At 45.2% G+C, this 27,989-nt stretch overlaps 1 protein-coding gene across 2 annotated transcripts; it reads left to right on the top strand.

Moving 5' to 3' along the window:
• Positions 1–5: 5 nt before the first annotated feature.
• Positions 6–27,989, top strand: LOC111138918 (CD84 molecule). Of its 2 annotated transcripts, XM_022490912.1 has the most exons (8): positions 6–161; positions 13,931–14,281; positions 19,165–19,416; positions 19,762–19,881; positions 20,535–20,567; positions 22,599–22,696; positions 23,734–23,793; positions 25,368–27,989. In XM_022490912.1, exons 1-8 carry the CDS (start codon positions 116–118, stop codon positions 25,431–25,433), a joined length of 1,026 nt encoding a protein of 341 aa, XP_022346620.1. In that variant the 5' UTR covers positions 6–115; the 3' UTR covers positions 25,434–27,989. The 2 variants fall into 2 exon arrangements, with proteins under 2 accessions (XP_022346620.1, XP_022346622.1); XM_022490914.1 differs by lacking the exon at positions 20,535–20,567.

Here is a 27,989-nt window from a genome sequence, read left to right as displayed (position 1 = left end):
GCTCACACTTCCTTTCTTTGTGGTTGCTATAAACTGAGCAGGGAAGCTTACTTGCAACGGGCTTTTTGTTGGAGGAACGTCTTCTTGTTCACCCAGGATTACAGTCTAGAAGGACATGGCTCAGCGCTACCTGTGGATCTTGCTCCTTTGCCTGCAAACCTGTGAGTTCTGACCCTTGTCGATGCTCTCCTAGTTTCCTGTTAAGATTTAGAAATTGCCCATAAGGAAGACATTGAAGTGCCCTCTTCATGTACTTTAACCAGTACACCCTAGGTCTCAAAAAGTGTTCAACGGTCTGGGAAGAGACAGGATCCAAACCTAACTGTTTTTCAGCTTTTGAGTTTGTTTCTGAATTTTGTCTGTGCCCAGTCTGCAAACCCTGTCCAGGATAGTCCTCACTTGGGAGGCCCACCCAGAAAGCCCAGCAAAAGAACATATCATCTAAAACTATGAATAACTTAAAATCATTTCTTTTTGGCTTTAGATTTGGGTGTATAGTTTTTGACAGGGATACGCCCTTCCAAATTATATTTCATTACTCTATCAGGTTAGAGTAATGCTTACCTATAATTATCATTGTAAGATCTTCATCTCTCTAAGCCCCCTTTATTTTCAAAGCACATTCAGAGTTATTACTCTGCTTCTATTCTTCAGAAACTCTCCAAAGTAAATGAGGAAGAGACTGTTATCTCCGTTTTATAAGTAAGTTAGCTCTCAAAAAAGAAATGAACTTGAAATTTTGTTTTTCTTAGAGCTGAACAGTAAACTATAAGGACACATGGATATTGGTTGTTGTTAGTACAAAGAAAACTGTATAACATCAACACAGATCTAGGAGGGGTTTGTCTTTGCAGTTTCTCATTAAATCCAAACAATTATATTCTCTATATAAAAATTGACTATGCTTGACATTTCTTTTTTTTTTAAGATTTTATTTATTTATTTATACTTGGGTTTTTTTAAGGTTTTATTTATTCATTTGACAGACACAGAGAGCGCACAAGCAGGGGGAGTAGCAGGCAGAGGGAAAGGGAGAAGCAGTCTCCCCACTGAGCACGGAGCCTAATGTGGGGCTCGATCCCAGAGCCCCAAGATCATGACCAGAGTCAAAAGCAGACACTTAACTGATTGAGCCACCCAGGCACCGCTGTGCTTGGCATTTCTAAATCTACTTATAGTCTCTCCTACCCATTCTGAAAAACTCACCAGCAAATTCCCGGAATGTGTTAGAACACAGAGAATCTAGTGGGTTGGGATTTCCTAAAAAGGTAGAATCAATACACCTTTGTCTCTCTGGTTCCCTTGACTATTTAATTAATAGTCACATGTAACTATTTAATTAATTAAATCTCATTAATTCATTAATTGGACTATTTAATTTGACTAATTAATAGTTACTATTTAATTGACTTGACTATTTATTTTTTTTAAAGATTTTATTTATTTATTTGACAGAGAGAGATCACAAGTAGATGGAGAGGCAGGCAGAGAGAGAGAGAGAGGGAAGCAGGCACCCTGCTGAGCAGAGAGCCCGATACGGGACTTGATCCCAGGACCCTGAGATCATGACCTGAGCTGAAGGCAGCGGCTTAATCCACTGAGCCACCCAGGTGCCCTTGACTTGACTATTTAATTAATAGTCACGTGTGACTAATTAAGTCACATGACTGTGACTCCTTTAATTTGAGGTTCATGGAGATTGCACCAACTAGGCATGACAACTTTTTGGATCTTGTGCTAACCACCCTGACGTGACAGACGAAAATGCAAATAGACGGGGAAGAGAGTTGGACAGAAGCTAAGTGAAAATCTAAGGCTGTCCCGAGTCGTCCAGAGAAGGGCTGGAGGGTGACACTTGATATCACTTAATTTGCAAAGCGTTCTGCCATTTTTGTGCCTATATTCTCATGTGAGCCACACTAAGGCCACTGAAGTAAGCAAAAATAGATAATATTAATCCTATTATACACAGAAAAAGTATAAACTAAGACTCAAGTTAAACAATTCACCTGAAGTTTCACAACCTGATATTTGTATGGCTGGAAAGGCATGTGGGTTCCTCTGATCCCAAGGGTAGAGCTCTTTCTGCTCCACCCTTCCTGCCCTCTTCTCATTAGGTTTTCAGTTTCTTGATGCTCTGCAGAGTGCTAGCACATGCAGATCTAATGCGATTCCTATTAAAATACCAACAGCATTTTTTCCACCAAACTAGAACAAACGATCCTAAAATCTGTATGGAACCACAAAAGACCCCAAATAAACAAAGCAGTCTTGAAAAAGAAAAAGAAAACTGGAGACATCCCAATCCCAGACTTCAAGTTATACTACAAAGCTATAGTGATCAAAACAGTATGGCACTGGCACAAAAATAGACACATAGATCAGTGGAACATAATAGAGCACCCAGAAACAAACCCAGGGTTATATGGCCAATTAATCTTCAACAAAAGAGGCAAGAATATGCAATGGGAAAAAGACTGTTTCTTCAACAAACGGTGTTGGGGAAACTGGACAGCTTTGTGCAAAACAATGAAACTGGACCATTTTCTTACACCATACACAAAAATAAACTCAAAATGGGTCAAAGACCTAAAAGCGAGACATGAAACCATAGAAACCCTGGAAGAGAGCAGAGGCAATAATTTGTCTATAACATTGGCCCTACCAACATTTTTTTAGATGTGTCTCCTGAGACATAGGCAACAAAAACCAAAATAAACTATTGGGACTACATCAGAATAAAAGGCTTCTGCACAGTGAAGGAAAGAGTCCATAAAACTAAATGACAACCGACTGAATGCGAGAAGATATTTGCAAGTGACATATCCAATAGAATTCCTCTGAAATCACTGAGATAAGAGAAGTCTGGGTACTCAAACTCATGACTCTTCCACATTGGAAAAGTTTTCTCAAAGAACCAAGACTCACAGTCATACACTCCAAATTCTGCTTTCTTATCCTGACTTGTGATTACGATTCTGACCGCCTCTGCAAGGGCCTAGCCACCCACCCTCTAGGGTGGAAGACGGAAGAATCCACCACTTTTGTTCCATGCCCATTCTATATGTTCTTTCTCACACTCTTTTAATTCTTCCTTTTCTCTATGCTTTTCTTGCTTCGGTTTCTTCAACCCTTCACCTGGTTCCTGTTTCCTCTCCCCCAGCAATAATGGTAATAACTAACCATTTAGGAAGTGATGATGACGTTTGGCGTTACTCTAAGTAGTCATATTTACTATTTACCTTACTCCTCACAGTATTGTATGAGATACTATCAAGACCCCAGTTTAACAGATGAAACACAGAAAACTAGAGGTCGATTAGCCAAAAAGTGGAGGAAATAAGATTTGAATGCCAATGCCTTTAGACTTAACCACTGAACAAAGCTGCCTTTGCCTTTGCTGTCTTTGATGCTGAAATGGAATAAAAATACTGCCCCTGCTATCATTCGTGATCACATTTTGAGATTTGTCACTGGATTTATTATTTATTTACTTATTTATTCCCATAAAGACAGGATTATTCAGATAGAGAATGGGACTCGTGGGCAGGTCTTTGCCAATAATAGAAGTTTAAGTGGCCCCCAAAGCAGAATATCCAAGAAAAGGAGCATATCCAGATATAGTTCAAGTACCCCATCATATCGATATGATGTGGGTTGACTTGAATTAGCTTCTTCAAAATAAGCAAAGATCCAATATCAACAAGGTCTTGGTGTCCTGTTGAATGTGTAGCACAGTAGAAGCATTCCGGAAGTTGATAATCAGAAGTCCAAGAGGTGAATAGGCCCACGTGGATATCTGTCCATGGATAGGTAAGTCCTGACCATCCTCCTGGGCATTAGACACAGGATTTCATGGCTGGAAGGGTCCTGGTGAGATCCAATTTGCCACTAGTCCAAAGTCTTTGTAAAGAGGAGCCTTTGAGATAAAGATAAAGCCTTTGTTCTAGAAAGAGGTTTGAGAAGACTATTACCACAGATATTCAGAAAGGTCTTAAAAGCAGAAGCCCAGTTATAGAAATGGAAAAATATATTATGTATGGGGGAAACTGGATATCAAGACATTAGCTCAAAAATCCAGTTTCCAAATAGAGGGTAGGAAGGAGCATCAGTGTGCTAACACAAGACTCGTAGGAGGCAGGAGAGACACACCTTGTCAGCTTGGTGCACTGAAGCTTCTCTGGAGGTCAGCAAGGTGACTGACCAAGTGGACAGCATGCCTTCAAAGGGGCTTCAAGTTTCAGTGGTGGACATAGGCTGTTCAAGTGTTTCCTGTATCAAATCTTTCTTGTCTTGAACCTTGGAGAGGAATGAACCTGCAAGTTTGGGGTTACTAAGCTCACCTGTGTGGAAGCTGGAAAAAAAGAGGTATGAGCAATCGGTTGGGAGACTGATGTTGGTGGTGCTATGTACCCATATTTTCTTTGTTATACTCAATTCTTGATTATACAACAATAAAAGGAAATAGTGATAGAACAGTGGATGGCCAGGATCCCATCTTGGTTTTGAGAAATTGTGTGTTTCTTTTTGTTTTGAAGAAACAGATTCAAGTCAACTCAGATCTCAAAAACGGTGATAAAAGTTGGGGCGCCTTGGTGGCTGAGTCGGTTAAATAGCCAACTGTTGATTTCGGCTCAGGGTCCTGGGATGGAGCCCCACACTGTGCTCTGCACTCAGTGGGGAATCTGCTTCAGGATTGTCTCTCTATCTCTGCCCCTCTCCTCCAAATAAATAAATAAATCTTTAGGGGGAAAAAAAAAAAGAAGGCAGAAAAATCTAGTAGATAATAGTGTACGGTTGTGTGGGGTGGTAGGTTCCTTTTATTAAAAACTCATGACAAAGGACTTTCCACCCTCATGGAGAACGACACAAAACTGGCTGCTCAAGTCTTTGCTTCCTCTTTGCTCTTAACTCCCTTTCACTCAGTATAACGTGCTGTAACCCATTCTACCCCAAGGAGTGCAGGATGCAATCATCTCCATCCACCCTTCCGTGCCTGCCCCCCACTTACTGATCTAGGAAGCAGTGGGTGGAAGGAGAGGAGGAATGGTTAGCTAGTGTCCCCAAAGCACAAGAAATGCTTACTTGAAGGATCCTAAGGAAGCTGGGGGAGGGGAGTGGTCAGGTGGCTGTAATTAGCAACACATTCTTCCTCATCTCTGCTCTGTTCCAGCTCCCTGCTCTGGACTCCAGTGCTCTGACTCTCCTTTTTTCCCAGAGTTGACTGGGGTATTATTTTCATCTCTCTAACCATGGGTCTTGTTTTATATAGCACACACGTACAAGTGCCTAGTATACGCCAGGCATCATTCTAAGAAATTTATAAATATTAACGCCTTTAACTCTCATAATATGTCTATGAGGTAAGTGCCACTATTAACTTCATTTTAAAACTGATAAAACTGAGCACAGAGAGGTTGCTAACTTTCCTAAGGTCTCAAGCTCATGCAGTCAGGTTCTTCTTCACTAAGTGAACCCAAACCCACACCCTGGGGTTCCAGCTCTTTCTTGCCTTTACTTCTCCTCTAGTGTTGTCTTTTTCACCCCTCCCTTCTCTGGTCCGGTATATGTAGTCGGGAAATCACAGTCACTGGGAGATGTGGTAAAAGTGGGTCACGTCTTCCTCAACCTCTTCTTCCCCTTAGTCAATATCTTGTTGACTCCCTAGGATGTTCCTTACAGTAGCATTTCCTCAAAATTTTTACATGCATCAAAATAATAACAAGGACTACCATGTATATGTGCCAGGTGTTGTGTTAACTGCATAGCCTCATAATTGAATTTTAATAATTATCTGCATTTGAGAGGTGAGGAACCTGAGAATCAGAGAATTGCAATAATTTTCTCAAAATAGCACAGCTAGATTCAAATATACCTGGGTTCAACACGTGTGCTCCTCGACCTTCCGCTTCCTACCTCGTCCCACACTCATCCCTTCACTCTTAGCAGAGCTTCACCTTCTGCATTACTGAGGAGATACAGGTCATCAAGCATGACTGTTTTCTATTTCATCCCCTCTACTCCAAGATGTCCGTTGTGTATTAAGCCCCTTGAGATGCCCTCAAACATTCCTGTGGGGTGGGTATTATTACATCCCATCTTGTAGTAAAGTAAGACAAGGACCTCAGTAAATGTCAGGGGTTGAACTTGAGCCCACCTGGCTCAAACCTGTGTTGCCTCACCTCAGCAAGCAGCCTTTCTTCTATCCCCAGCCCCAACAACACCTAAAAATACTCTGTCCTTTTGCTCATCATCTCATTTTCCCCTTCCACCTCAGACAAGGCATGAGCATCTTCTGATTGAAAACCTATGCCTTCCACTGCCTGCCTCCATCTTTTGTTGCATGACAAGCATTAGTGGTCTGTGTTCCTGCACTGTTCTGGGTCTGGGGATTGAAAGGTATAGTCCCTGGACTCAAGTCACTCACGGTGTCTGGAAACAGACACATGGGTTCATGACCACCACATAATTGCAAGTACCATGAAGGAAAAACAGAGTTCCAGAGATCCCATGAGTAAGAGCAACTAACCTAGAGTAGGGCTGATCAGGGAAATTTCTACATGGTCTTCTTCCCTACCACCTACCCCAACTAACCTCTTTCCTCTCTCTCTCAGGTAAAACTGGTATATAACAGTATTTAAGTTGCAGGTGTACAACATTATTATTTGACATCTGTATATTCTACAAAGTGATCGCCAACAAAAGTCTAGTTACTGTATATCACCATATGGTTGACCTTCACCCATTTTGCCCACCCACCCTCTAACCCCTTCTGGTAACCATCAATCTGTTCTCTGTATTTATGAGTTTGTTTTTGTAGTGTTTGTTTGTCTGTTTGTATTCCAGATATGAGTGAAATCATACAGTATTTGTCTTTCTCTGATGTATTTCACTCAGCATAATACCCTCAAGGCCCATCTGCTGCAAATGACAAGATTTCATTCCTCTTTATGGCTGAATAGTATTCCATTAATATACTATATTATAAACACTCCATTATATATATATTCCAGTGTGTGTGTGTGTGTGTGTGTGTGTGTGTGTGTACGATGTCCACTTATCCATTCATCTATTGATGAACAATTAGATTATTTCCCTATCTTGGCTATTGTAAATAATGTTGCAATGAACATAGGGATATATATACCTTTTTGAACTAGTGTTTTCATATTCTTCAGTTAATTACTCACAATAGCTGGAGCATATGGTAGTTCTAGTCTTAATTTTTTGAGGATTCTCCATACTGTTTTCAATAGTGACTGCACCAATTTACATTCCCACCAGCGGTTTAAGAGGGTTCCCTTTTCTTCACTTCTTCTTCAACACATATGATTGCCTTTTTTTTTTTTTTAAGATTTTACTTATTTATTTGACAGACAGAGATCACAAGTAGGCAGAGAGGCAGGCAGAGAGAGAGGAAGGGAAGCAGGCTCCCTGCTGAGCAGAGAGCCCGATGCGGGACTCGATCCCAGGACCCTGGGATCATGACCTGAGCTGAAGGCAGCGGCTTAACCCACCGAGCCACCCAGACGCCCATGATTGCCTTTTTGATAATAGCTGTTCTAACAGGTATAAAATGATATCTTTTTTTAAAAAAGATTTTATTTATTTATTTGAGAGAGACACAGTGAGAGAGAGCATGAGCAAGGAGAAGGTCAGAGGGAGAAGCAGACTCCCCATGGAGCTGGGACCCCGATGCGGGACTCGATCCCGGAACTCCGGGATCATGACCTGAGCCGAAGGCAGTCGTCCAACCAACTGAGCCACGCAGGCATCCATAAAATGATATCTTATTGTGGTTTTGATTTACTTTTTCCTGCTGATTAGTGATATTGAACATCTTTTCATGTGTTTATGGCCATTTATATGTCTTCTTTGGAAAATAAGATCTTCTGACCATTTTTTAGTCAGGTCATCTGTTTTTTCATTGTTGAGTTGTATGAGTTCTTTTGTATATACCAGATACCAACTCCTTATCAGATATATGATTTGTAAATTTTTCTCCCATTCAGTGTGTTCCCTTTTTGTTTTGTGATGGTTTCTTTCACTGTGCAGAAGCTTTTTAATTTGATGTTGTCCCACTTGTTTATTTTTCCTTTTGTTTCCTTTCTCTTTAGTGTTGATCTACAAATACATCACTCAGATTAATGTCATGGAACTTGCCACCTATGTTTTCTTCCATGAGTTTTATGGTTTCAGGTCTTACATTCAAGTCGTCAATCCATTTTGAGTTCATCTTTGTTTACAGTATGAAATAACAGCCTAGTTTCACTCTTTGGCATGTGGCTATCCAGTTTTTCTAGAACTATTTTTTGAAGAGACTGTCCTTTCCCCATTAGATGTCCTTGGTTTCTCTGTCATAAATTAATTGTCCATAGATATGCAGGCAATCTCTTCCGTTTTAAGACAAAAATCAAATAAATTAGTTTTATCTGCTTCTCTAGCTACCATTCTATTTCATCCCCTTTCTTTCACTGTCAGGAGTTTCCACTTACTTAGCACTTATTCTATTCTCAATCCTCTAGACTTTGGCCTCCACTGAAATCATCTCAATTGCACCATATTCTCATGGGCCATCAATAACCGCCTAATGGACAAACCTAGGGTCCATTTTCAGTCTTTATTCCACTTGAGCACTGGGAATCACTAAACATCTGTGACAACCTCCTTCTCGAGACTCTTTCTCATCTTGGGTCCCATGATACTGTCCACGACTGGCGCCTCTCTTGCCACTTGTTCTATTTCGTTTCTTTTAATAACGCCTCCCTGTGACTGTTCACAAAGAAGCCTTGGACTTTAGCCTTAAGCTTCCTGAATAACTCCCCTCTCCCTCCATCACCTCCTCTCTGCGGAGGGAGGATTCATAATCTACTTGGATTTCAGTTCAAAGGCAAGTGACAGTTCTCAAAAATGAGAATAGCCTAAAGAAGAAGAAGAAGAACTCTTGTCCGTGTGAAGAAGTCTGGAGTCGGCAGTTCCATTGATTGGATAGTTAACAAGGCAGTGAGGGATACATACTTCTTTCTGTCTTTCGGTTCCACCATTTTCAGTATTGGCTTCCTCTTCTTGATCCAAAATGTGTGTCTGAGATCCAGCTGTCGTAGCATTTCAGCCTTCAAGAAGCAAGAAAGAAACGAAGAAAGCAAAGTACCCTCTTCTTAAAGACACAGTAGTCATATGCAACACTTTTGCTTTCATCCCCTTGACCTGAATCTAGTCACATAACCAAAGTTAGCTAGCAAAGAGCTGGACAATGTAGTCTTTATCCTGGGTGACCATATGCCTTGCTAAAAATTAGGCATTCTCTTACCAAGAATAAAGGAGAGAACAAACATTGGAAAATAACCGACAGATTTTGCTGCAACCCCCAAGCAATATTTTCAGACCATTCTCTTTCCTTATCTTCCATCATTCCAACTACTTATCAGGATGGTCCAACATAATCTTAAATTCAGTATTTCTTTTTTTACATTGGAGAGGGAGAGGAGAAAGGAAATCTTAAGCAGGCTCTGTGCCCAGCACAGATCCTGATGTGGGGCTCAATCTTACAACCCTGAAATCACGACCTGAGCCCCAAATCACAAGTTGGGCCCCTAACCAGCTGAGCCACCTAGACACCCCTCAAATTCAATATTTCTAACACTAAACCTATTTTCTCCTTTGGACTTTTTTTTCAGCATAATCTTAGCCAGTTTTCCAGTATCTATCAGTTTTCACTGACACAAAGTAGATGCTCAAAATATATTGTTGAACAACTGAATTCTATCAGGTTCCTCCTTACTCCCTCTCTTTCTTTATACTGTGTCTCAAATTCAGCACTTTCATTCCATTCATCTTATCATCCTCTGGTTCATGCCCAGATGCCTACAGAAGCTTCCAAAATGGTCTCTCAAGCCCAGTTTCTTTTTTTTATTCTTCCTACACAACATTACTATATTACTATGACTCTAAAATATCATTTTAATCTTCATCCTCAAGAACTTCAATAGCTCCCCTCTGCCTGTGATGTAGATCTCAAACTCAAGGCTGTCTCAGACCTAAACCAGATTTGTATCTCCTCCTTATCTTTTTCTACTCCATTATGCAAATCTATATTTATTCAATCCACATCGCATGTTCTCCTGCTTCTAAATTTTTACTCAGGACCTGAGGACCTGAGACACTCATCCTTTCCATTTCTCTTCAGTAAAATCCTATTCACTCTTTCAAAGTCCTCCTCAAATTCTACTTTCTTTAAGAAGTTTCCCCTAACCACTATAGTTCAAAGTGATCTCTCCTTTCTTCGTATTTGTACTGTAACTACTGTCTCTACCATTACATGAATTTACCATTTACTACCTCATTTTTCAAAGAAGAGTTATGTGTATGTGTGTGTATCTTATTTCCTAAGCAATTATGAAATTCCTAAAAAATGGCAGAGAACTGGTTTGGTCATAGACTTGCCTAGTACATTATGTGTTAAGTCCTCAAGACACTTTTGTGCTACAAGTTCTCTCTGAAGATGGGTTTTCCTTAGGTCTCTTCCAATGTTAATATAATGTTTACATTTATATTATATTACTGGATTTTATGGATTATATTACTCTTGTGTTATATGTTATTATATATAATTAACATAATACACAAATATAAAACATATAAACTAATATATAATATATATTATGTCATTAGTATATTATATATACCCTGCACCTACATTTTATTACGGCACTTACATTATATTACAGCACCTAGAAAAATAAATATTGAGGTAGTTCAATATGGAGATTCTCTTTTAAAACCTAAAGTCTTAAGCTTAAAGCCCATAAGTGGAGTGGTACCTAAAAGTATCTCTCTGGGCTTTACTTGAATTAGCCCTTAATAATGGCCCTTTATACATTCTTCAGTATGGTCCTGCTACCCCCCAACCCCCGCCCCGGGCCATCATGGGGGTGGCCTAGGAAGCCTTCAAAGGCATGTACCAGTTATGAGGATGATGATGAAGCAAATGATGAAGATGAGAGTCCTTGTCATCTTCAACTCCAGAAACAACTGACATGCATGGTGCCTTAATGGCTACAAGACATTCCACTCTTATTGTATGATTTGCTGGTCACTACTTAGGTAGAACAAACTTTATTGTTATTATTTCCATTCTATGGATGGAGCCACTGAGACTCAGAAAGGTTTTGTAGCTTTATGAAGGTAGTCCAGCTTCTAATCAGAAGTGCTATCACCCACACCTCCAGGCTCCTTGTCTTCCCAGCCACCTGCCTCAGACCACAGTCAGAGGGTCTGGAGGTAACCAAGGCTGCATCTCGTGCATGGGTGAGCCCTAGGCCTTTCCTCAGCAAGCCCAGGATTCTCACCAACAACGCAAGCAGCAAGAGGGGCAGCAGGACTTTCCCCAGTCCGACCTACCTGCCAGTGCTCCTGTCTCCTCGCCCTTTGATGCACCACATCACTCCCTGAAAGACTTGCTATGGAGGATAAGTCAAAACAACACGACACACACTCTGCCGTGTGGCCACCCAACTGCCATGAACCCTAAGAAGTTCTGTTTTCACAGTCGCCTACACACTTCCTGGGGCTTGAGGAGAGAACCCACATCCTCTTCACACATTTAACTTTTATCTACAGAACAGAATGGCAGTTAGGTGCCAGGGTCTGATTTTAAAAAGTTCCGCAAGACACAGGCTACCGGGCACCAGGATCAGCTGTGTAATTTGCAGAAGCCATTGCAACATGAAAATGGGGGGGGGGGGCTGGTCCTTGCCCAAACAATAGTAAGTCTTTCAAGGTGGCACAGCAGCCTTAAAGCAATCTCAGAGTCCTTCTGAGCTCAAGGCTCTGTGCACCTGCCCAGGTGGCATGCCCATGTCTGAGAAGGACTCAGGCTGGCACACACCAAGGACCCCTCTACCACACCCCATAGCCCAATGGAACAGTTTATCTGGAGAGAATTAATGTTCAAGAAGCTGGATTTTTGTAAACTATGACTCTTGCCCTGAAGGCAGCCTTAGTCTCTCCTTTGGTTCCCCAGTGGTTTGTTTCTTTTGCTTTTACCATTTAGCACTCATCAGATTGTGTTATTCTTTACTTGCATACACATTTGTCTTATTCTCCAGGGTGTGATCTCCTCAGCACCGCAGCCACATCCTATTCTTCTCTGAGTCTCTAGCATAGCATATGGCACATAGTTAGCACCTAATAAATGTTTGTAGATACAGGTCCTTAGTCTCTCCCTCCCCCAGGACCCTGTTACATCTTCTTCTGTACTTAACCCACCCCAACTAAGTCATCATGCATGACCTGGGATGGTCCTCCTAAGGCAAAATCTTGGTTGGTCTGAAAGGAAAGAGATTTTTATTAGCAATCTCTAGTCTCATTCAGGAGCTACTGGGCTGGAGGGCAAGGGCGGCCATTTTATAATTATATTGCCTTCCATTTTACAAACTAGGTATCAAGTCAGTTTATCTTCATAAGGTGAAAGAGGAGAAGAGAGAAAAATAAACTTCTCATTCCCCCCACATTGGATTTTAAAAGCATTCATCCTTCAGCTTTTACTAGAAAGTAACAGGTCAAGTCTCCTTGCTATTGTCTCTCAAAGCACCATAATACTTACACATTTGACCTTGAACAATGCAGGGGTTGAGGGTACTGACCCCTCATGCACTTGAAAATCTATGTATAACTTCAGGCTCCCCTAAAACTTCACTTACAGCCTACTCTGAACCAGAAGCCTTACTGATAATAGTCAGTTAACACATATTTTGTATGCTTTATTGTTACAGATCTTATTCTTACAATAAAGTAAACTAGAGAAAAGAAAATGTTATTAAGAAAATCATAAAGAAGAGAAAACACATTGACAGTATTGCATTGTATTTACAGGAAAATTTCATATATAAGTGGACCCACGCAGTTCAAGTCTGTGTTGTTCAAGAGTCAACCATATATATAGTATCTGTACATCTGTGATGATCTGATCACTATTGATTTCTTCCTTTAATTGTAAAGTTCCAAAGAGCAGGAAAGTTGTATCAATTTTCACTCACCTCTGTATCCCACAGCTCCTTGCATTGCACTTAAAAGAGTGGATGTTCAGCAAACATTTTTATTAGAAATTTGATTAATAATTACCTGCTGTAGTATCTGGGACAAAGCTGACCTTGAAAAAAATTCATGCATTCATTCATAAATGTACGAATGAATAAATGAATTTTGCTTACATCAGAAGCTGTTCCAAGAGATTCCAGGCAACACGTAAGTGAATTCCATTTATTAATTCATTCCACAAATATTTATTAAACCACCACTACATGTCATGGACTAGCCTAGAGGCTGGAGATAGAGTAGGGAACAAAAAAGACCTCTCCAAATCACCAACTTGGGAAATACTTTGGAGAACCTCCAAAGCACTATAGGCCTGTATCTTCCGGAAATAAAGGTATAAATGTAGCTTTCTTTTTGCAAAGACCACAGCAGCCAGGCTCTTGTCCCAGCTCTTCCGTCACTTGGCAATATGATCTTGGGAAAGAAAGACACTTAATTCTCAAACCTTCTGGAGGTGTATGGTCTTTGTCCCTCCAATCTCGTAGACCCTTCGGTCTGTAAGTCCAGATAAATATTTTTAATGAAATAGACCCCTTGAAATTCACTGGAAATTTCGTGTTTTTTTTAATGAGAATCCCTTAGAAAATTTAGCCATCATAACATATTATATGTAGAGTAGAATACCAAAAACAAAAAACGAAACGAAACGAAACAAAACCTAAAAAACAAACAAACAGAAAAACCCCACAAAAATACAAAAGAAAAACAAAAAACCTCTCCAGAGGTTGGATGAGCTGCATCTGGGCAGGTCTTCAGGGAGACTCAAGCCTGGGAGACAGGAGACTCTAAAAAGTGCAACAGGGAAATGGCATTGGTTTTCTATTTATGTCTCCAGGTCTGGAAGCAGACGGAAGTGACACAGACGTCATCACGCTGATTGGGATACTGGGGGAGTTGGTCACTTTCCCCTTAAATATCAAAAAATCACAGCAAGTTGTCAACATCGTTTGGAACTCTGAGACATCTGTTGCTTTCATAACGCCAGGAGATGCAGGAGCAGCACCCAAAGTTACTGTGACCCACCAAAATTATAATGACCGAATAAATGTCTCCTGTCAGAACTACAACCTGGAGATCAGTAATCTGAGGATGGAAGATTCTGGCATCTACAAAGCCGACATAAATACAAAGACCGTTGAAGGGGTGGTCGCCACCACCACCAGGCGCTTCAACCTTCAGGTCTTCCGTAAGTAGCGCGAGGATAAAGGGCTTGCTTTGTTTTGCAAATTCGCTATCTACAGAATGCCTTTATTTCTTTGTTGACGTCCCTAATTCTTTCTGTACCTGTAAATCCATACGTAAACACATCAATACTAACGAAGAGCTTGTGATTTTGCTTGTTTTTAGCCATGTAATCTTCAAGCAGCAGGTTGTTCCATGCGTCTGGTTTTTCTTTTCTATAAAATGTGAATAATCAATCACTTCCCTTGGTCACTGAGAGGATCAAGTAAGATAGTGTATGGAAAGCACTTCTTTAAAAAAAAACAAAAACTTTTTATTTTAAAATAAGTGTAGATGCATAGAGAGGTGTAAAGAGTCAGGCAGGGAGGGGCGTCTGGGTGGCTCAGTCGGTTAAGCGTCTGCCTTGGGCTCAGGTCAGGATCCTGGAGTCCCGGGATAGAGCCCCATGTCGGGCTCCTTGCTTAGTGGGGAATCTGCTTCTCCCTCTCTCTCCCCCTCACCCTGCTCATGCTCTCTCTGTCTCTCTCTCTCATACATAAATAAGATCTTAAAAAAAAAAAAAAAAGAAGAGGTCCTGTGTGCACATTCTCCAGTCCCCCCAGTGGTGGCATCTCGTGTAACTATAGGACAGTATCAACTCCAAGAAGCCCGCACAGGCATCCCTAGGAAGCTGATTCAGACATCAGCAGTTGTACGGGCTCTCCTCTATGTGTCCGTGTACGTGTAGCTTGCAGAGTTTACTCACCTGTGGGCCCTCGTGTGTCATGACCGCAATCAAGGTCCTGAACCACAACACCCCTGCAGCAAGAGTCCCTCAGCCATTCAGAGCCACCTGCTCCCTCCCCAGCTTCTGGAAGACCTTACTCCATTCTTCACACCCATCATTACGTTATTTCACACATGTCACATACATGGACTCATGCAGTACGCATATGCTTTTGAGACTGGCTCTTCTCACACAGCATAATTTCAGAGTCTTCCTAATTATTGCAAGTATCAATAGTTTTTATCTTTTTATGTCTGGATAGTATTCCATGGTGTAGACGGACCAGTCTGTTTAACCATTCACTGATGAGGGGATATTTTAGTTAGTTCCAGCTTGGGGGTATTACAAATAAAGCTGCTGTGCACATTCATGTACATGTTTCTGCATGAAATGACTTTTTGCTTCTCTAGGATAAATGCCCAAGAAGGAAAACACATGGTAAATTCATTTTTTCTTTTATTTGTTTAAAAATTTTTATTGTGATAAAAATATATGTAACACAACATTAAGCACTTTAACCATTTTTTAAAAGATTTATTTATTTATTTTAGAGAGAGAGTGCATGTGAGCGGGGGGAGGGGCAGAAAGAGAGGAAGAGAGAGAGAGAGAGAAGCAGACTTCCTGCTGACTTCCTGCTGAGCATAGAGCTCCAACATGGGGCTCAATCCTAGGACTCCAACATCATGACCCAAGCCGAAATCAAGAGTGGGATGCTTCGCCAACTGAGCCACACAGGCGCCGTGGCTTTCATCTCTTGTATGTTCAGTTTTACCCACTCAATCTCTGGGAGGTGTTATACTATTTGCAGGTAGAGCAGACCACCAGAAAGTCTCAGAGAAAGCCAGATTGCCCACCTAACACAATCTGTACCTTTGGGGGAGTTAGTGGAGAAGATAATGAGACAGGAACTGACACTTATTGAACTCTGTGTGTCTGCCATTTTACCACCTAATTTTAAAAAATATGTAGAGATCACATACATTTAGGCAACACATGCACAGAGTCAAAGACAGTACACAGTGCATTGCAACTCTCCCTTCTCAGAGGCAGTCCCTATTGCTGGCTTGTTTTGTCTTTCCCATAGATAATTACTATGCCTAGACAGATGATAGGCAGATGGACGGAGATGGGTATTAGGTGCTCTTTAAACACAATAGCTCATTTAGTCCTCACAACAAACAACCCTAGCAGGAGAAAATTGTATCAGTGTTTAAGGGATGGAGCTGAGGCTGCGTGCGTCCCCTTTCTGGAGAGCAGCAGAGCCTGGTCAGACCCAGGTCTCCAGTGGCTTCCCCACTCTCAGCCACAGCCCTGACCTTCTCTGTCCAGCAGCCTGATGCAGGTAACATCTCTGTTCCTGCTGAGAAGAATGAGATGGGATCCTATCTTTTTTTTTTTTTTAATTTTATTTTTTATAAACATATATTTTTATCCCCAGGGGTACAGGTCTGTGATCGCCAGGTTTACACACTTCACAGCACTCACCATAGCACATACCCTCCCCAATGTCCATAATCCCACCCCCCTCCCAAACCCCCTCCCCCATCAACCCTCAGTTGTTTTGTGAGATTAAGAGTCACTTATGGTTTGTCTCCCTCCCAATTCCATCCTGTTTCATTTACTCTTCTCCTACACCCTTAACCCCCCATGTTGCATCTCCTCTCCCTCATATCAGGGAGATCATATGATAGTTGTCTTTCTCCGATTGACTTATTTCGCTAAGCATGATACCCTCTAGTTCCATCCACGTCGTCGCAAATGGCAAGATTTCATTTCTTTTGATGGCTGCATAGTATTCCATTGTGTATATATACCACATCTTCTTTATCCATTCATCTGTTGATAGACATCTAGGTTCTTTCCATAGTTTGGCTATTGTAGACATTGCTGCTATAAACATTCGGGTGCACGTGCCCCTTTGGATCACTACGTTTGTATCTTTAGGGTAAATACCCAGTAGTGCAATTGCTGGGTCATAGGGTAGTTCTATTTTCAACATTTTGAGGAACCTCCATGCTGTTTTCCAGAGTGGTTGCACCAGCTTGCATTCCCACCAACAGTGTAGGAGGGTTGGGATCCTATCTTTACCACTATCCCCCACCTCGACACTCAGCAAAAGAGTTTCTCTAAAAATAAGTAAATATCAAGCAGAGACTTGAATATTCCTGTAAGTCCGGTTTCTAAAGAAAAGCGTGCTGCACGCGTGCACGCACACACACACACACACTTTGGCTGATTTTCTTTTTTTTAAAGATTTTATTTATTTATTTGACAGACAGAGATCACAAGTAGCCAGAGAGGCAGCAGAGAGAGAGAGTGAGAAGCAGGCTCCCTGCTGAGCAGAGAGCTGGATGCGGGACTTGATCCCAGGACCCTGAGATCATGACCTGAGCTGAAGGCAGAGGCTTAAACTCACTGAGCCACCCAGGCGCCCCCTTTGGCTGATTTTTTGCTATAGATGTCTCTATTGATCACCGTCGTAGCACATCAAGGTCACTCCAAACTTCTTTGAGAGTTTTTTCGCAAGTCACCACTAATTCTGGTCTGGAGTAGATCCCTCTAAGAGACTCACAGGACCAGGGTTTCTGGTGCGGTTGGAATGAAAAACATTTATAGATTCTTCCTTACCATATTCTACTTCCTTGCAGGCACAGACAACTTTAAAAATACTACATGAACCAGAAAGCCACATGCCCCCTCCTTCTGAACCCTCCCCACGTGGCTAGGATAGAGGGAACAAAGCCCAGCACAGCAGTCTGGCCAAGAATTAACTAAATTTACCAACTCAGAACATGGGCACTTTCTTATCTGCCAGTAAAGGGAAGAACTTCCCTTTCCTTCTGCCGGCCCCAGATAGCTCTTACTTCAACCTAAATATAATTGCTCTTCCGTAACCCCTTACCAGCCTACCACTTGGACAGTTAACCTTTTGATTGCTTTTGTAAAAACATCTTTTGAAATGAACTTTTGAAGGGATTTTAACTTTTTACTGTGGCGCTTTAGAACAACACAAAACAACTCCATGAAAACACATCAGAAAACACAGCCAAAACATTTTTTGTAGAGACTTTCATGCAGTGGTGCACTGGTTCTTGATGGCCTGGGTGACCCAAAGGGCGTGCGGCACATGATTTCATAAATGGTAGTAAATATACACCGGTCTTTATTGTGTATCCCATAGAGCTAGCCGTATGCACAGAACGTTTTCATTGAATTTTGCTGAACGTTTATCCTTCTCAGCCTTCAGGTGTCAAAGAAGAAGCCAACGGGGATACTGGCTGATAGTTTTGTGAACTGGGCTAATAAGGAAAAAGTAACCCAACAAACACATACTTCAGACCTGACCTTGCACGTCAGTGCAAGAGACTGCTTTGCTGAATCGGATAATGGTTTTCAAACACTGGAAGAATATTTCCTAGATTCTTTGGTGCTGTTCCCAATGTAATGGCTGCAGACAGGAGGCAGACTGAAGTTTAATTGACTTTAACCATCTTTAGTGTTCTTAATGTTTCTTCATCTTTAATGTTTCTTCTTGTTTTCTTCAGTCTAGAGTGACAATCTGTAGACCGGTCAACCCAGCCCAAGTCTGAGCATTTGCCAATTTCTTTTATTTGAGGGGAGGGTAAAGGGGGACAGAGGGAGAAGGAGGGAATCCCAAGCGGGCTCCATGCCCAGTGCGGAGCCCCGCGTGAGGCTCAATCTCATGACCCTGAGATCAGGAACTGAGCTGAAATCAAGAGTCGGACGCTTAAACTGACAGAACCGCCCAAGCACCCCCTGATTTGTCCATTTCTGTGGTGTAAAGACTCCCAATGTGTTTTGAAGCTTGCAGAACTGGGAAGACTTTGTATATCATTACACAAGACAGATCTGAGAGATGTAAATAACTTTTAGAGCGTAGGTAACAGCAAATCGGCCAAAAAAATAGAAAGCGGTGAATTTTGAGTACATATTAGCTTTTCAAAATGTGATTTATTTTATTGTAAGTTGTTATCATTTCATTTTTCATGATGGTTGCACTTAACAACCCTCTTGAAAGAATTTCTGAGAACCCAACAGCTGGCTCTCCTGAGAGAGGTTAGCTCCCGCTCAGCCCGGACACCTGTGCCTCCCTGTCCTAGGTCGGCTTGGGAAGCCACAAATCACACAGAGTTTAATGACGTCTATGAACAGCACCTGCTATGTCACCTTGACGTGCTCCGTGGAGAAAGAAGAAGAGAACGTCACATACAGTTGGAGTCCTCTGGGGGAGAAGGGGAATGTAATTCGGATCTCCCGGACCCCCGACAGCCAGGAGCTGACTTACACGTGCACAGCCCAGAACCCCATCAGCAACAGCTCGGACTCCATCTCTGCCCAGCAGCTCTGTGCAGGTGACCGGCGCCGTCGGGCTCCCCTGTAGTCTCCAAGACCCACTCGGAAGAGCGGCCTAAACTGGGCCTTGTTTCCCCGGGGGGTGTCCCTCCCTTAGGCCAGGCTGGTCCCCAGGGGCATCTCCTCCCAGAAGGGCCTGGAAAAGAGGCCAGAGCTGTCTGAGATGGGCCGGGTGTTTGCGGTGTTCTGAAGCAGTCCCTGCTTGGCCCTCTGACTGTTTCTAACGCTGACTTTGAATACCAGAAAGTCCATTTTCCCTTGGAGCTGTGGCACTCCCCCGGCGGGCACCCCTTTTGACAGTGTCCCTGAGTGTGGCCAAGTCTCACTGTCTCTTCTGTTTCCAGACACTGCAACAGGCCTCCGTTCTCGCCACACCAGGCTGCTGAGTGGGCTGGCCGGGCTCTTTCTGTCTATACTCATCGTGACTTTGGTGCTTTTGTTCCTTTTGCGCAAACGAGGAGAAGGTAGGATTTCTCCAGAAGGTAAAATGTGGAAATACACCTTCCTTTTCCCGGGACAGGAGTCATCTATCCAAGGTGGGGTAGAGAGGTGCCTTGTTCCAGGGAATCTGCCTTCCTCCAATCCACACTCCCTCACCCTCTCCGGAGTGCTGACCCCTGGATGCCAGTGCTCTGAGTGGGCTCCGGAATCCGCTCCTGCTGTCATCAGTATCTGGTGGGCCCAGAATCTGGGTGTGAGTTCACTACTGCCAAGGAGGACCTGGGCTTCACTGGACTGTATCTTTCCTTCTCTGGCTCAGTGCTCTCACATGTAGAATGAGATTCGAATTATAGGGTATCCTGAGTCACTTCCAATTCTACCATATTTTGACTTTGGAGAGTCCCTGACAGACATGTACTAACTTTTCATTCCATGGACGTCACTAGATCCCTCTGGATCCCTCTGGATCCTTCTGTAATTGTGCTATTTGCAATGCAGAAAACCTAATCTTGGGCCCTCCCCCCCGAGGATCATTATGCCCTCCTATTCCTCCTACCCCCATCATCTCCCCAAATCTTCCCCAAATCCTCCCCCCAATCACAGTAACAAGCCTGGGTGTAGAGAGCTCCACCTCTGTTTCCATGTTCCTGACTCTCCTTTGGGTCTGATTCCTCAGGTTCCTTCTTGAAGCCCTTCAGTAAGAACTCTGGTAAGTTCTCAGCCACGAGTTTCCACGGATGACAACTGAGAGCCATGAGTTCACAGCAGATGAGTTAAGACTCAGCTTCTGTTTCGTAGGCGGTCTGGGCCGAAGGTCCCAGCTTGACTGTTTATCAGCTATTAGTGATCTGTCAGCATAAGCCTCAGTTTTCTCGGTGGTAAAACAGACATACATACTTATTAACAGGATTAAATGGAATTACCCACATTATGTACTTGGCCTGGAGCCCGGTGCATAGTAAGAACTCAGTAAATATCAGCACGATGCGTACAACTGACCATCCAGCCTTGGCACGGAAGGAGGCTTTCCGGGGCAGAGAATTTAACTCAAATGGGAGTGATGGAGAGAAGTCCTGTAACCTGACTCAGGCCATAGGTATCTTCAGGGTTCCTCCAAGAGACATCTGTCTCCAATCCCTCACGGTCTCTTGGGAAGGAAGAAGTGCTACTTTTTTCATCTACCAATGAGATGACAGAGAGTGCCCGGGCTGACTCTCTTGGCGGGTCGGAGGTAGGGTCTGGGACAGGACTTACCTCTGTGTGCCACTCAGCTCGCTGCTATTTGTGGATGTGTTGGTGCCCTGAAACAGCTCTTTTTGACTTTGCCCTAAAATGTTGCATGTTGGGAGCAGAAAGAGGGGCACACTGGGACGGATGCCTTTACCAGCCCAGGAATTCTTTTTTTTTTTTTTTAAGATTTTATCTATTTATTTGACACACAGAGAGAGATAACAGGGAGGGAATACAAGCAGGGGGAGTGGGAGAGGGAGAAGCAGACTTCCTGCTGAGCAGGGAGCCCGATGCGGTACTTGATCCCGGGACACCTGGGATCATGACCTGAGTCGAAGACAGATGCTTAACCGACTGAGCCACCCAGCTGCCTCAGCCCAGGAATTATTATTTTTTTTAACATATAATGTAGTATTTGCCCCAGGGGTACAGGTCTGTGAATCATCAGGCTTACACATTTCACAGCACTCACCATAGCACATACCCTCCCCAATGTCCATCACCCAGCCACCCTATCCCTGCTCCCCCACCCCCAGCAAGCCTCAGTTTGTTTCCTGAGATTAAGAGTCTCTTATGGTTTGTCTCCCTCCCTGGTCCCGTCTTGTTTCATTTTTTCCTTCCCTACCCCCCCAAGACCCCCTGCTCTGCTCTCAAATTCCTCATATCAGAGAGATCATATGATAATTGTCTTTCTCTGATTGACTTATTTTGCTTAGCCTAATACCCTCTAGTTCCTTCCACGTTGTTGCAAATGGCAAGATTTCAGGTTTTTTAACGGCTGCATAATATTCCACTGTGTGTGTGTGTGTGTGTGTGTGTGTGTGTGTGTATACCACATCTTCTTTATCCATTCATCTGTTGATGGACATCTAGGTTCTTTCCATAGTTTGGCTATTGTCAGCCCAGAAATTCCTAAGAGTAGGGACTTGTCTCTGTGGTCTTTGCCTCCCGTGGAGCCTGGTGCACAGAGGAAGCCTCTCATCAGTGTTTTACCATGTGGCTCAATCGAGCAGACAACGAATGTCTGTAGAGTATCTGCTCTGTTCTTCTCCCTGGAGATAGTCACAGGAAGGTACGGGGCAAAGGAGTCCAACACAATGTGTAACTAGAGAGAGTCAACCTCACGGAAAAACCAAGGCCCTCGCATAAGAAGACAATGAGCCCAGGGGAGGCAGTCAGCACCATGTGCCAGAGAGGCCATGCGAGACCCTGCGGGGAGGGGCTGCCTCTGACTGCCCGCCCGGGCTGGGGGAACCTCGTCAGCCTCCTGTGGATTCTGGAGTAGAGCCCTGGGTGAGCCAGGCCTGAGCTGGTGCCTCCCACACCGCGCGAAGTCCCGACAAGAGGGAGAGGCCGTCCCAGGACCCGAGCATCCATCTCAAGGCGATGTTAGCCCTCTGACCTTTTAAGGCTTCGTTTCTTTACCTTAAAAAAAGAACCTCAGAAGAAGTCATCTCTAAAACCCATCCGCCTCTCACACGCTGTGTTTCTATGTTTCTTTGTGACGCAGATGCCGCCTCGAAGAAAACAATATACACCTACGTCATGGTGACCAGAGCTGCCCCCCCAGCAGAGGGCAGAATCTACGATGAAATCCCCCTGTCTAAGGTGACCTAATGCCACTCACGGGTCCTCACACCACCCCCAGGGGAAGGGAGTCGGGGGCAGCAGGCCAGGGATCTAGAGGGTCCAACCAAGCATCGTCATGTCAGGGAAATGATGCCATGAGTCCCCCCGTGGGGACAGGAACATGGCCAGTCGTCACTGCACAGCAACCTTCAGGGGTGGAGGCCGTCAGCTTCCACACGGGGGTCTGGTTCTGGGTGATGTGAGAGGCCTGACTAGGTAGGAGTGGGGTGCCCTCCACAAGGGACAAACAGCAAGGGGGCTGTTTAGGTGTGAGGTGAGGGCTGCTAGGTGGCCACCAACATGGGAATAGGAGGCTAAGGGGCCTTTAAGAGCACAGAACTGAGAGAGATTCCCCTCCTTTTTTAAGATTTAGTTTATTTGAGAGAGAGCACCAACAGAGTGGAGAGGCAGAGGGAGAAGCTCCCCACTGAGGAGGGAGCCCGATGTGGGGCTTGATCCCAGGACCCTGAGATCATAGCCTGAGCCGAAGGTGGACGCTTAATGACTGAGCCACCCAGGAGCCCCAAGAGAGGTCCCCTTGAACTTCCTGGTCTGGCGGCGACACCCCCCTCCTCCCACCTGCCCTTCACCTGCCTGTCCTGCCCTCATCTCCACCCTGAACCACTTTCCTCTGTGCTCCCAGGCCCTGGCCTGCTCCCCCGAAGTCGACAGGAGTGGAAGGGCAACGGACGTCCGCCTGGTCCAGCCAGCACTGAGCTTGTGCTGATGGGTGACTAGGTGTCCAGAGCCAAAATCTTCAGTGGGCAAGACCCAGTGTGAACCACGCAAACCCCTCCTCTTGGCTCCTGAGGGTTTTACCCAACTGCTACCCACTCCTCCCGCCCCACACCCTGCCCTGGCCTTCTCGAGGCTGGATGGAACCAGAGCAGAGGCGGGGAGAGGAGGTGACCTGGTGGGAGTGGGATCAGGGAGCAGCAGGCCAGGCAGAGGCGGGAAGGGGGCCTCACGAGGTTTTGCCTGGGCCCCTCACTGAGGGAAAGACGGGTGTTTTACAGGAGCTCCCTGCCAAGGAGGACCCAGCGAACAGGGTTTACGCCACATTGCAGATGGATAAGGTAAATCCTTTTGATTTTTTATCCCAGCCTGTCTGTTCCAGCCATTCTGCTGTGCCCTGTCCGTCCGAGCAGGGGCCAGCTGGTTCGCTCGGTGCTTCTCTCTGTCCCTCTCAGGACTAACTGCTGGGGCCTTGGCCCACAGCGTCCCACCCTGCACAAAACCCAGCTCCAGGTCCGTGGCCATCCAAAAGCTGGCTCACTTGGGGTGTTGAGCCTGCCTCTAAATGCAGGAGCCCCCGGACCTCTGAACTGCGGGGTTCCAACTCTAGCCTCTCAAGCAGCTGGGGCCATGCGGGCTCACAGAATAAAATTAGACAACCAGGTGCCCCCCTCTGGACAGACACAGGCCCACACCAGGTGCCCAGCCCGGGGAAGTAGAACACAGGCTGAATTTCAGTTCCCACTTCCTCTGCCAGCTGACTTGCACAGTGTGCAACCTGCACCACAATTTGAAATGGAGCAGCAACACGCACAGTGCCCTGTGCCTCAATGTCCTGCTCTCGGCTATGCATAGAGGGCAGGTGAGACTTTCCGTTTGGGGCATCGCTCACTGTCTGTGAGGATCCTCATTTCTGCTGCAGTCAGAAGGACAGCTTTGGGGTGTCTTGGGGAATCGAATGTTTTGTCAGTGTTCCTGGGTAATAGCTGAGCAAAATCATCGTGAAAGATAAACAGGAACCTGGGGGTCGGGGGAAGGGAAAGTCAAGAGAACAGAGGAAGAGTGGGAGGGGACATTAGGAAATGGGCCACGGATGGGTGGGGAATGAGAATTAAGAGCTGGTTCGGTATAGAGGGCATCTGTGAGCTGCAGAAGCAGGAGGCTTGCAAGAGAACTCGTGCTCGGGTGGTTGGGGTGTGGGGCTAAGCCAATGTCCTGGAGCACAAGACAGAAGGGCCTTCGCTCCCTCAGTGCTCAGGAGAGGGAAGGAGGGAGAAGGAGACAGAGGGACAACGGAGGGACAAAGGACAGGCGAAGGGGAAGGAAGAAGGGAGGGGCAGGGCTGCATGTGTGAGCCGGGATCTGCAGGTCGGGGAAGGACACAGGAGGAGACACTGGCAAGGACTCTACTGGAGGGATTCACCAGGGCGGCTCAGGTTGTGGCATCTCAAAGCACATCCTCTAGACAAGGTGGATAGCAATTATTGATTGCTCATTAGGTGATTTGAGAAGAATTTTTTCCCTGTCCTGTCGGGTCCACTTTACTTGGGAGTGGGGTGTGGGGAGGGCTCTAGGTCTGTCCGCATAACTAGAGCACAGGACACGGGTGGAGGCAGCTCCCTAGTATGTGGGGAGCACTTGTGGGGGTTCAGAAGGAGCTGAGGCTCAGCCAGGAGCAAGGAAGGCGGGTAGGTTGAGCCTGGTGTTGCCCAAGCCTGTCATCAAATCAATGCAAATACCCCCATTCCCTCCTGCTGCTTTTTTCCTGGGCTCCACTGCTGATTACCCAAGCGCTTGCAAGTGGGTGACCGGAGCATCTCCCCGGGCCATCTCTCTGTCCTGGTACCGCCCGGGCCGGGCTTCCCATGCAGCGTCTCTCAATTAACCTGCCGCCTCAACTCCCTCTTGTGCACAGATGGGGAAAACCAGCACTCAGGACGGCAAACCTCCTGGGATTTCAGCCTATGACAATGTGGTCTAGGCTCCTGGGCAGCCTTCTCCCTGTGGACAGAGCTTCAGCCACCATCGATAGCCCAGCAGATGCCCCGGACCCAGACTTTTCTCTGCGCATGTCTTACATGGAGACTGAAGCCATCACACCCGATAGGTGACTTTTTGTGATTGGAGGTGATGACCCTTCCCAGCAACCCCCTATGTAAGAAGGATTAATACTTTGCACACCTGTGCTCCGTGGTGGTACACCACCTGAGATGCTCTTACCACACTTGGTGTCTGCGAGGAGCCCTGATGCAGAGCCTCCAAATTCTACACAGCCCCAGCGACAAATGAGACAAAAGCACCTTTCCCTGAGGCAGAAGCAGCCCCTCCCAAGCACATGGCTCGACGAATAGAGTGTGGGCTGCATTTCAGCCTCTCTGTGCCCCTTTGCCCAGGAACTTTTGTGCAGGGGACAGCTGGCTGGACCGGCCCACCCATGCATGATAGGGTCACATGGGAAGCCATTGGTGGTGTGGCTCTCAGCTGTGCAGACACACTCTCCAAATGGAGCGTTGGAAAATGCTCTTTCCGTAGGGACTAGACAGCTGGGGCATTTTTCTTTAGGCTCTACTTCAGAGGCCTCATAAGATTCTCATAGAGAATCATGGACTTCACGCTCTGGTTAGATGTCTGTGCCCCTCCTACCTAGCACTAAGGAGGAATCGCCCACGGCTGAGCAGAACTTTCAAGTGATCATATGAAGAACAGTTCCCGTATGTGTGAGCACCCACGGCCAGCTAAATCCCAAATCCCCATCAACGATCCCAGGCTGGGCAGCAGAAATGAGCTGCATGTAGGCAGAAGGGAGGTGTTAGTCCCAGTGAATGGATCCATAGCACCGTCTAGCCCTGAACACCATTAGCCCTATGTTGGGGGCTGCAAGACCCCCCAAAGTATCAGATGAGCAAAATGTCCGCTCTGGTCTAGCTGCTCTGTGCAAGGCAAGCATGGGCACTCATGTTAAATGCTGAATTACATGTTTCAGGGAGTGGCGGGAGCTAGCAAAATCAGGGAAGGCTTCCTGAAGGAGGTGGGTCTTGGAGGGTTGGAGGCGGGTTGAAACTGGCCTCTAGAGGAAGAGTAGGATTTGGCCAAGAATGAAATCTAGGTGGCATCCCACTGAGGAAAGCCCAAGAAAGAAGCGGAGGCTGGATCTGTGTGATGTGCTCTGGGCACTGCCCAGATGCACGGACCATGCTCACCGTCCCTTGTCTATGACGGCAGAGCACCTCTGTTTCGGTGTGTGCCCACAGCCCCAGCCCTTTGCACACACATCAATGCTCAGCTCAAATGTCATCTCCTCTGTGAAGCATCATGGGTCTCATGGGTCAAATTAATTATGGCTTTTTTGCCCTCCTTTCCCCCCCTTTGTCCTTATATCACTGCAACTCATTTCCTTCTGCCTCACAGTATAGACACTATTTGCATCCCTCCACACTGTGCATACTGAAGGGCAAGGTCCGTGACTTCAAACCCATCGAGACTGACCCTGAATGATGAGAATTTTGTTCCCCTGTGCACCCACCACCAGCCAACGTTGTGCCCTGCACCAGGCTTGTGAGCAATAAATTCTTTGAATAGAATTGAAAATGACCAGCCAGCTCAAACAGAAGGTCTATGTTTCAAGCGCTGATAGACAGAAGCATAGTGGAATCCCGTTATGGCAAGCCTTCAGTGTCAGAATGCAGACATCAGTGTAAGGACACTTTGGAGGGAAAAGACTTTCAGAGTTAGACCAGTGGAGACATCGCCGGAAGCAATGAACCAGCTGTGAGTGAAAGGCATTCACCCAGGGAGGAACATGAGGGAGGAAACAAAGAGACACATCATAAGGATGGAAAGCTCCAAAGGGACACTGAACAGGCTGGGTTTCCCCTTAAAAGCATGGCTCCTCACCTTTGTGTGAGCTGAGGGACCACTCCTGAACATGGTCCTTCTCTAGCCTGCCACTCCTTCCTGGTGCGCTCACCCAGTTAGATTGCTAGTTTCCTACAGCCCCGATGGCAAGTGGGGGAGAAGGAATAGAACCAGAAGCAAGTGTTCCTTGGGTCTTGCAGGAGAACAAACCTGGAAGGGAACCAGTGCCCCGGAATTCTTCATGTGGCCTTTGGGACTTGGGACTACTGAGCTCCCAACTCTCACTTTCTTTCTTCCCTAGTCTTCTGATTTATGAAGATATAAGCTACTCACCCCATCCCCTAAGGGCTTGGTTCTCAGATTCTCCTTCTGCAAAATGGGTGTGATCTTATGGACCACACCAAGATGGGCCAGTTTTTCCGAAGGTTCATTAAAATTGCAATCTCGGGGGCAGGGCCCTCTAGTGGCAAGCTCCGGTAAGGCAGCACAAGCCCGGCACCTGCGGGTGCCCATGAGCTTTCCGCAGAGAACAGGGAACAGAGAACTGGAGGATCCGTGCAGCAAATGCCTCTCAGAAAAAGAAAGTGAAGCTGATTTCAAATGTGATGCTTTTTAAAAAGCTATGGAACGCTCTAAACTGCACAGCCCACAAGAGAGGAGCTTGTCTGGGCCACTCTGGAAA

Source organism: Enhydra lutris, unplaced genomic scaffold (genome assembly GCF_002288905.1).
Source record: "Enhydra lutris kenyoni isolate GAN:26980312 unplaced genomic scaffold, ASM228890v2 scaffoldscaffold94, whole genome shotgun sequence".
NCBI lineage: Eukaryota > Metazoa > Chordata > Mammalia > Carnivora > Mustelidae > Enhydra > Enhydra lutris.
The sequence above is the reverse complement of the archived record's forward strand: the minus strand, read 5'-3'. Positions and strand labels throughout refer to the sequence as shown.